General features: G+C 58.5%; 1 protein-coding gene across 1 annotated transcript in view; it reads left to right on the forward strand.

Annotated features, from left to right (window-relative positions):
* Positions 1–6,684: 6,684 nt before the first annotated feature.
* The window catches only part of ARSG (arylsulfatase G), a 7,890-nt gene continuing 4,263 nt past the window's right edge, over positions 6,685–10,311 (forward strand). Inside the window, exons 1-5 of the mRNA XM_026861306.1 lie at positions 6,685–7,495; positions 7,791–7,978; positions 8,842–8,889; positions 8,969–9,080; positions 9,387–9,524. Of these exons, the coding sequence (XP_026717107.1) occupies positions 7,299–7,495; positions 7,791–7,978; positions 8,842–8,889; positions 8,969–9,080; positions 9,387–9,524 (683 nt within the window). The 5' untranslated portion in view covers positions 6,685–7,298. The remainder of the gene's footprint in view (positions 7,496–7,790; positions 7,979–8,841; positions 8,890–8,968; positions 9,081–9,386; positions 9,525–10,311) is intronic.

Below are 10,311 nucleotides of genomic sequence, written 5' to 3' on the forward strand. Positions count from 1 at the left end.
CCCCACCCCCATGCCCGGCCGGCACCTGCCGGAGCGCTGCGGGTCCCCCCCGGTCCCCCCCCCGCCGAAGAACAAGGAGCGCGGGGGGAGCCCCCAGGGCTCTGCCCTCGGGGAGCGGGTTTGGGGGTTCTGGGGTCCCGCTGCGGTTTGGTGCCGAAGTTTTGACGGTTTGGGGTTGTAGGAATGGCCTCGATTTCCTGATGGGAAAGGGAGGGGATGGTGCGAGTTGGGGTGCAGGGAAAGGGGAACCCCACGTGCTTCAGGCACTTTGGGCAGCCGGGGGGGGGGCAGCTGCCTGCTTCCCCCCTCCCTTGTCCCACCGCAGTGGGATGTGGCACTGGGAGCGACCCGGGTTTGGGCTCACAGAGGGATTCGGTGACGGAAGCATCCCGGGTTTGAGGTCACAGAGGGGTTTGGTGCTGGGAGTGCCCCAGGTTTGAGGTGACAGAGGGATTCGGTGTCGGGAACATCCCAGGATTGGGCTCGCAGCGGGATGCGGTGCTGGGGGAATCCCGGGTTTGGGCTCACAGAGGGGTTTGGTGCTGGGAGCATCCCGGGATTGGGCCCACAGCAGGACGTGGTGCTGGGGATCGTCCTGGGTTTAGTCTCACAGCTGGGATTCTGTGCCCGGAGCATCCCGGGTTCGGGCTCACAGTTGGATTCAGTGCTGGGAGCATCCTGAGTCTGGGCCCACAGCGGGACGTGGTGCCCGGAGCATCCCGGGTTCGGGCTCACAGCGGAGCAGGCAGCTGCCGTCCCGTTTGCCGGGCGAGGTGCCGGGGACAGGACGGGAGCTGCCGGGACGGGGCTGAGCACACACCGAAGCCCCGTACGCTGCTCCCTCTGTGCTCCATCCTTGTGGGCAGCACACGTTGCAGTTTTAGGGGAGAACATCTCCTTTATGTAGGGAACTTAAAAAGTAGGCGATTTGTGAGTCAAACTGGAAGCAGGTGAGCCCGACTCACGGATGAAGGAGGGCGGCAGCGACAGGGTCAGACATCTGGCGCAGAGAGCGCGGGGCTCAGCAGCACTCGGCAAAGGGGGATGGAGCTGAAGTGAGGGACACTTTAGGGTTTCCCCTAAATTTTTCTAAGTACAACAGAGGAAAAAAACTGACAGCACTGCGTTTCCCAGCTCGTTGTGCCACAGCCACCGCTACCACGCGGTGCTGGCTTTGATGTGCCGGGCACGGACGGACACTGCCGGGGGGGTTTGGAGCCTCGAACCCTTCCTCGGGGCTCATGAGCGAGTGACTTTTGCCCACAGGTAGTAGCAGAGGGCTCCGAGTGAGGCAGTGGCCAGGCCCTTCCTCGCCCACCCTCCCACGCTGGCCCAGGACCCCACCAAAATTTGCTGGGTTAAAGTGGAATCTGGTGATTCTGGTTTGTACCCTTGGAAAAGCTGCCCGGGTTAAAATGTTCCTTCAGCGCCTCACCCGTCAGCAAGGGCTGCTGTGTTTGATTTGGCTGGAGTCCCTTCTCTTGGGTTTGTTTTTTTTTTTTTTTACAATGGGCAGCGCAGGTGAGGGTAGTGGGCAGCGGAGGCAAAATTCTGCAAACTTCTGACAAATCTAGCCAACTAGCTGTTGCTTTCGCTCAGTCACTTCAAAGAAGCTTGCTGCTGGTTTCTCATGGCGATGCTGGTCCAACGGCGGCCGCCTCCAGCAAGCTGCTGGTGCTCTTGTCCTAGCAGGGAGGTTTTATCAGCTTCACCCCTTGCAGTCCCATCCTAAACGAGCTCCAGTGCAGGCGCTGGGGCCATGGGGAGCCATGTGTGACACGAGGATGTGTCCTTGGGGAGCCTCCCGTCGTCCTGTCCTGCAGGAAGCCCTCTCCTCCGCCGGGTTGTGCCGTTCAGGGGTAGCGGGTAAAGGCCAACCACCTCTTCTGGCCTCGAAGAGCTGATATCCCGTTACACAAGCTTTTCCTTGAGAATGGGTCACCCTCCCCGAGCTGTAATTCTTCCTGGCAGCGACAGTGCAAGTGGTTATGGGACAACAAAAGAGGTTTGTGCCTCCAGGGGAGAAATAAGAATGCAAATATCTTTGGCATGAAAAAACAAAGGCGATTTACTCCTTGGTATTTCTTGTCAGTGCTTTGCATCTGTCTCTGCTTCACCTTCTCATTCCTTTCCTTTGGGCTTTCCAAGTGTAATAAGGCTTTGGGGAGCGATGGGGGCTGGAGGGGCCCTGTGGGAGGGACGAGGCTGGTGGCTGCAGCCTCACCAGCTTCCCAGCTCTGCTGTAAAATCCTTTTTTCCCCCCATATTGTTTGCCCACTTCGGGTGGATTTTTCCCTGCTGCAGCCCGGCCTCGGAGAGGACTTGGCCGTGTCTTGCCGGGATGCTTTGCCCCGGCACATCCTTTGTGGGTCTGGCCCGTGCCAGGCAGCCGCTTGCACCAGGACCTGCTTCTCCATCTTCCCGGGTGCTTCTGCACCGCTCCCAGCCCGGGGGTGTGTGTGGGGGGGTGGGTTTGGGGGTTCTGTCAACCACAGCAGAAGAGAGCAAGTGTCCCGTCAGCGGGCATAAATCAGCCAGGAGCTGGAAAACAGGGCGGGCTGCAGAGAGGGAGCGCAGGGCCCCTGCTTTCTGCCGCCGGATGGTCAGGGACTTCCAGTTCATTTATTCTGCTGGGGTTCGCCCAGCCCTGCTCGGCATGTGTAATGTTTTCTCTGAAAGACTTAGCAGTTAGATGGGTGAAAAACATTCTCCTGTCTCAGGAGCTGGCAGAAATCCTAGTAAATCTGCAGAACTATGTTTTTGTCGGTGCTGCTTATTCTGTTAGGGAAACTAGTATAAACTATTCCAGTAGAAAACCTTTTCCTGGAATAAAGTCTTGACTCTGTTCAGAGCATTGTCAGGACTTTATACCGGGAACAGAGCTTTGCTGGTAAACATGCCGGGACTGAGGAGCCCTAACAGGGCAGACACAGAGCTCGGGCAGCCTCTGCCCCACGGATAAGCCCCTCAGAAGGCACCTGCTGCCCTTTGCTGTGCTCGTACCAAAATAAGATACCTGTGCGTGGTTAATTTGCAAACAAACCATGGTTTTCTTTTTTCTCTCCTCTGAAAGACCGGCTGTCCCTGCCAGGATGTGCCGCTGTTCATCCCCTCCAGGCTGTGGCCAGGCATCCCCCGGTGGGGTCGGGGTCAGCGCCATGAGCCAGGCTGTGGGGACACGTCCCCATCCCACGTCACTCGGCAGCCGTGGGGTCCCCATGCAGCTTGAGCGCTTGCTTCTGCGTGGCTGCCTCAGTTTCCCTAACTCAGCCTGGCTGATGCGAGGGGTGATGCTGGGAGCCCCCAGGGCGGCCCTGGGATAACAGCAGGTGCCCGCCCGCTCCAGTTTGAATTTCTCACCCCCTGCTGGGTCCTTATCTCCTCACTCCTCGCAGCCGGGATGGGAATGTCTGCAGGGCTTTTGGCAGGGGAGCAGGCCCGCCGGCGCGGGTTTGGGCTGGAGATCAGAGCTGTGATGCCCCGGGTGGGGTGTGAGCCCCGGGTGCTGGCAGGGGACCGCTTGGCACAGCCAGGCGTGTTTCAAAGGGCGGCAGGTTTTTCCGGGCTCCGGCTGCTGTTTTGCTCTCCAGGCAGGCGTGAAAATGTGAAAGAATGTGAAAAATGTGAAAATGATCGTGCTGGCCCCAAGATTTGTAAACTTCTGGTTAATGTGTAATAAATACATGACAGATACTCCCAGCTCTGGGCGGGTGACCACGGCTGCTCAGTGGTGGCACAGCCGGCGGTGGCATCCCCCAGCCGAGGAGGCATCTCCCCTGCCCTGCCCTGGGGCCAGCCCCAGGCTGTCCTGAGCAGCAGTTTGGGGGCTTTTCTAAACTGGTTTATCTGGTCTCCACTTATCCCTTTCTCTCTTTCTGTGAACCGCCTTGTCTGGCTTGCAGACATGCACTTTTTTATCCGTTTAATTCTTCTCTGGTACAAGGTGGGTGCGGTGAAGCCCATGTGCACAGCGTCCGGCCTGAGCGATGCCGGTGAGGAGCACGGTGCCGGTGCTGGTTATCCGGAGACCTCAATCCCTGGCTGTGATTCTGCCCAGGGAGCTCATCGAGCTGTAACCACGGACGTGACTGTCCTGCTTGGCACCAAGTGAGGTGCCGCGACAACCGCGCTCCCACCGTAGTCAGCCTGGGGGAATCTCTTCTGCGTCGTTTAATTTTTTTTGGAAAAAATAGCTAAAAGATGGTCCTTCGGCTCTGCATGGTTGTAGCAAAGCTATAGGGGAACAGAGTTGCTGCTGAAGTGTGGGTCCCGGCGTGGGGGGACCGGGGTTCATCCCAGGGAGGCTCCCCACGACCCCCCCCCGGCACTGCCGCGGGACGTGCGCAGCACAGAGCCGCCTCACCTGGGAATCCGGGATCAAAAGGGTCGCAGAGATGCTTCTGCCAAGGGGCTGGGAGCAGAGGGTGCTGGAGTCGACGCCAAAGGGCGGCCTCGTGCTGTGCTGGGGCTTGGACCTGCTGTGGACGGGGACGGTTCTGCAGGAGCCTGGCGAGAGCTGGGCCGGCACCGTCCCCCCTTCCACAGGCTGTGTTCCCCCTCTCCTTCACACGGCCTCCGAGCACCAGAGATCAACAAGTTTTGTCTGACTCTAATGCATAAATTTCAGCCCTGGATGACTTTCCCCTGTAATTTAGAAAGAAGAGAGTGTCCTTTGAAAATGGTTTTGATTGTTTTTGTTAGCCGTGTCGTCCTGGCGTCGCTCCCCAAAGTAAATGGAAAGGACGGAGGTTTGTGGGTGAACATGGATTTGGCTCCCTTGGGTTTTTCTCAGTTTTTCTGGGTGGCTGTAGGTGCTGACCGGGGGTCCCTGGCGCATGTTGTGCGGTGCAGGGCCACCCCCTGGGGATGGGATGGGTGGAAGATGCTCAGAGGGGCCGGGGCTTGGTGCAGGGACTGCGCTCAGCCTGTCAAAGGGGCCAAGGAGCTGGTGGACACTGGTGAAGGGGCCGGAGGGTGGGATTACGTGGTGTGGCTTCCTGGAAAGCCTGAACATCACCCACCTTGGGCACGGCTCGGCTGGGAGGGTTATGTGGGGCTCAACTGAACGTTGTCGCTTTATTTTTTCCCCAAAATCGATTCCAGTGCTGGGTGATCTGCTCCATCCCCCTGTGGAGAGCCCTGCCAGAGGGCTGAGATGGGGCTGAGATCACCCCGGGCCGTGCCCGAGTTAATCCATGTTATTCCTGTGAAACTGGTGGCTCAAGTCCAGCTGGGCTCAGCCCCTGCGTGGGGGTGTTGGACTGAAGCAGAGCCGCTCCTTTCAAACATCCATCCCCACAGAAACCCCAAGGGCTTTCCAAAGAAACTGCAAAGGGAATTTTTAATGGGAAAATAAAGGCGATTTAGCCGCCATCAAACATGTCCTAACCTTGATTCTCCTTGCTCTGTGGCGGTTCAGGGTGTGAGGATGAGCTGTGGGTTTGCAGTTAGGGTGCAGAACGGGAGCTGGGCTCGTGCGCTTCGCTCGGGCAGGGCCGTGCAGCCTCTCCCACAGCTCAGCCCCCACCTGCGGCAAAACTCAGCAACCCACCGCATCCCACCCCCCTGAATTCATGTCCCGAGAGCTTCGAGGCCCATCGCGTGGAAGTTTCTAAATTGATGCTCTGAGCTATGAATTATGAATGGAATCACACCCCTGATCACTGGCAGTCCTGAAGCTGCTGATCTGAGAAACAGCCCAAAGCTTTTAAAGATGCGAACAGCGAAACCTGGGAATAATTTGCTTTGCCAGCTACAGACCTCTTGGCCTACAGCTGGGGCTCATCGTATTCCCTCTCCTGCCTCCTCCTGTCCCCTTCTCTTTTGTTTTCCAGCATCAGCTTCTCTCCTCGCCCTCCCAATTTGTCTTCATGGTTGTTGTCCTGCTTGGCTCTGTGATCATCCTGTGGCAGCTGCATCCTTCATGACATGTTCCTCCCCCAAGGTTGCTGGTACCAACTGGGGACATCTGCTGCAGTGCTGGTCCCAGCTGGGTCCCGCTGGCCCCTGGCTGTCCCCATGTGGTCCCCACACCGTCCCCATGGCTGGTGCAGAGCTCCTCACACAGGGATCTGCAGTTTTTTTTGGCAAATCTCTGCTGCTTCATCTCCCTTTGGCCATAACTTTGTGCTCAAGACGTGGGGTTTCACAGCTCCATCTCTGCCATCGGTCTGTGGGGTGTTTGTCCTTGAATTTCTCCACCCCTGGAGGCCAAATCCTGCCCTAAACAACCGTATATGCTTAATCCTGTAAACCCAGGTATTTCTGGGGTTTATTGCTTTCTGGGTTTGTCTGGATTTCTGCATTTTTGCCTCCGGGACCAGGTTCCTCCCAGTGCCCCAAGGCAGCTGCGCTGCCTGCCCTGACCCGCTGACAGCAGTGGGGCATCGTGAGCAGAACTAAATTAAAAAAATGAGCTTTAGAAACTTCTCAGTTGTTACAAATGAAGGCAAGGCCCTGCACATTGCCCCCCCCGGTGCTGGGAGGGAGCAGCGCTGCTCCCTGGGGATGACAGCACCATGGGAAACCATCCCAGCCTGGGCAATGGATGCGGGAAAGGGGCACTCGTTTTTTCCAGTCCTTTCCAGTTGAGTCATCGTGAGCCAGGCAGCAAAAAAGACAACTTCAAAGGCAAAGTCTTGGTGCCTGGATACAGCATTCTGCCCTGGGCTGGGATGCAGGAGGGCTTCGGCAGGTCTTGACTGTGTCTTGTTTCTCTTGCACAGGGGATGCTGTAGCTGTGCAAGGTGAAGGACGGACCAACAGTCACAGGCAGAGCCACGGCAGTTGTTTCTCCTCCTGGAGCAAGGGAGGGCAGCGCTTTGGTGAGCCGAGGAGTGTGGTCTGCAGGGAAAGAGCCATTTGGTGGATGCGAATATCCCTGCGGCTGCGGTGAGGGGAGAGGAGCCTCTGCCACAGATCGAGCACACTTCTGGAGGGAAAAACACCACTTTGGTTTGGTGTCTAATTAGATATTTACCAGGAAGGAAGGAAAGTTAAAAATAGAGTGACAGTGACTTCAAAGGGTGTTTTTGTCTTCTAAGAATAACACCTTTGCTGGCACCAACTTCAGGAATATCAGCTGTGCCTGGGTGTGAAACATGGAGGAGATGTTGCAGCTCGGTTGGTAGCCAAGGGGGCAAGCCAGGACCACCTGGACCCAGCCCTGCGGGAGCAGCTGAAGAGGGGACGTCTGCATCGCTGCGAGGGCCCGTGGAGAGCTCAGCTGCATCCCCAGGGACGTGGCGGAGGGAGTTTGTGGAAGACGAAGCCGCCAGTACCCCAGCGTGGGTGGCACCATGGGGACCCCCTCCCCGCGGGCGGTGCTGGTGCTTGCCGTGGCACTACTGGGGTTCTCAGCTCCCTGGGCAGCGTACGGGCGGCCCAACTTCATCGTCATCCTGGCAGATGATGTGGGCTGGGGGGATCTTGGGGCCAACTGGGCAGAGACGAAGGAGACCCCACATTTGGATGAGCTGGCGGCCGAAGGGATGAGGTAACGTCTGTCCCCCCTCCCCAGCCCCCTCTGAGCATCCCTGGTTACTCTGTCCTGCAGCAAAAGGGGTTTTCCTGGCAGGTGAAGGGGGTTCACTGAGGTGGTTTTGGGTGCATGGGGAGGGTGGCTAGCGCCCAGCACCTTGGGGTGCAAGTCCATCTATCCCCGCTGCGACCTGCGAGCTTCATCCCCCACTCCAGACCCTCATCGTGGGGCAGGTGGGGACACATGCAGGGGAGCAGGGAGGGAGGGGGCAGCGTTGGACCGTGCAGTGAAGGGTCCTTTCATTTTCTAGGTTCGTGGATTTCCACTCAGCTGCGTCCACTTGCTCCCCGTCCCGCGCCTCTCTGCTCACGGGGCGCCTCGGGGCGCGCAATGGGGTGACCCACAACTTTGCCATCACGTCGGTGGGCGGCCTCCCCCTGAACGAGACCACCCTGGCCGAGGTGCTGCGGGAGGCTGGGTACAGCACAGGGGCTATAGGTAACACCCGCCGTGCCGAGGGTGCGTCCGGGGTGGGGGGCGATGGCGGGGAGGGGGTGTGTGTGTGTCCAGTGTGCCCGTGTCCATCCGCAGGTGGAACACTGGCAAATAAAGGAAAGTCTAAAGGATCACGTGGGAGAGATTTTGCACCTCCCCCTTGGATTTTGCAGTGCCAAGCTTGAAGTCTTCGTTTTCAAACATACGATGTTGTCTGAAATCCAGCCCCTCCCCGGCTCTCCATTTAAGCTCTAATTGCTTCACCTCACAGGGAACGCACCGGATTTTCCTTAGCAAACACACCCGTCACAGCAGCTCTGCCATCCCGCAGCCCACACCGGAGTGATGCCACCGGTGCTGGCCCCGTGCCTCTGGGCACCCTCCTGTCACCGTGGCTCCCCCCCGGCCCACGCAAGCCCCTTGCACCCTCAGGTCCTGTTGCTTGTGCACAATGCGCTGGCAGAAAAGCCCTTGGTTTCTCCTTTCCCCCCCTCCCCAGTTTTTGCAGTTCTCCCTCTTGGATTGGGGCATTCAGTGGGAGCAGGTGCCTGGCAGAGGTCAGAGGATGAAGCTGGTTGTTTGGGAGGAGTTAGAAAGTTGTCTCCTTTGAACCATAAATGCATGAAAGAGCCTTTTAAAGCCGGGAGCAGTCGATTTGCACAGGCACGAGATACCTTATGCATTTTTTTCTGAATTTTGGAAAAAGAAAAAAACAACAAGACGTTCTGGAAATGTGGCCAGCACAAAAATAGACTTTCTGGTTGCTAGATTAAAGCCCCCAGCGCTTTGGGCACCTTGTGGGTGATGGCTGGTGGTGGCTGTAGCTCTTTTAACCTCTGAAATGATGTTCTGTGGCTTCCATGCAGGCAAGTGGCACCTGGGACACCACGGCCACCATCACCCCAGCTTCCGCGGTAAGGACTGTGCCGGCGGGGACGAGCTGAGCATCCCGTGGTTGCCTTGTCCCCGCCGACACCCGCGCTTGCCCCTCAGGCTTCAACTACTTCTTTGGGATCCCCTACAGCCACGACATGGGCTGCACAGACACCCCCGGCTACAACCTGCCGCCCTGCCCGCCCTGCCCGCGGCTCGGCGCAGCTGCCAGGTACGGGGGCACATGGGGGGTTCGAGTGCTGACACAGGGAGGTGGAGATTTGCATCGGTGTGCCCAGCCCTGAGAGCTGCCCTTTGCTGCAGTTGCCTCTCCATGCACCCAGTGTCCCCCCCGTGCGCCCCGCAGCAGGGCACAGGTCAGGGAGGGGGGGTCTGCCCTGTGCCATGGGGACATCGGTATCCTTCCCTTTCCCCTCCTCGTCCTTCTGCACAGCCAGGAGCGCAGTGGGGCTCCACGCCTGCTGCCATGGCTGGCCCCTGCTCCGGTGACGAGCGTGGGGTGGCCTCTTCCCAGCAGGATCGGGGGGAAGGACTGTTACACGGAGGTGGCCCTTCCTCTCTTCGAGAACGTCACCATCGTCCAACAGCCCGTCAACCTCAGCAGCCTGGCGACGCGCTACGCGGAGGAGGCAGCGCGGTTCATCCGCGGGGCAAGGTGAGAGCCCACCCCACCCACCCGGGGGTCGCTGCAAAGAGGCGGTGCTGGGGCCAAGGGGGAGACGGGTGTTGCCTGTTGGTTCTTGGGGAGCAGATCTGGGCTCTCCGTGGCTTGGATTCCCAACCCACTGGAGGATGGACAGGCCACCGAAGCTGTCACTGGGGTCCTGCAGGACTCGCCCTGGAAGCCTTTTAGTGCGTTCCCTCTAACAGGGTCGTGTGTGCTTAAAACCACTGTTGGGGCTGTTTAGTGTGAGGAGGAGAAGGCTGAGGGGTCACCTCAGCACTCTCTACAACTCCCTGAAAGGACGCTGTGGAGAGGTTGGTGCTGGTCTCTTCTCACAGGGAATTAGCAATAGGACGAGAGGAAATAGCTTTAAGCAGCAACAGGGGAGGTTTACAGTGGACATTAGGAAAAAAATGTTCAGAAAAAGACTGGTCAGAGAGTGGAACAGGCTGCCCAGGGAGGGGGGGGAGTCTCCATCCCTGGGGGGGTTTAAGGGCCCTTGGGATGAGCTGGGGGGGGATGTGGGGTAGGGGAGAACTTTGTAGAGTTGGGCTGAGGGTTGGACTCGATGATCCCGAGGGGCTTTTCCAACCGGAATGATTCTGGGATTTACAAGGAAGGTCAGAGCCTCAGAGTCGGGCTGTGCTCTTGGGGTGACTGCAGCGAGACCCCAGCTAGCACAGGAGGGAGGGAGAGAATGAACAGGAGCCAGCGGTGTGCCCAGGGGGCCAAGGAGGCCAGTGGCATCCTGGCTTGTGTCAGCCATAGCGTGGCCAGC

Source organism: Athene cunicularia, assembly GCF_003259725.1.
Source record: "Athene cunicularia isolate RWA chromosome 18 unlocalized genomic scaffold, athCun1 chr18_part1, whole genome shotgun sequence".
NCBI classification, from domain to species: Eukaryota; Metazoa; Chordata; class Aves; order Strigiformes; family Strigidae; genus Athene; species Athene cunicularia.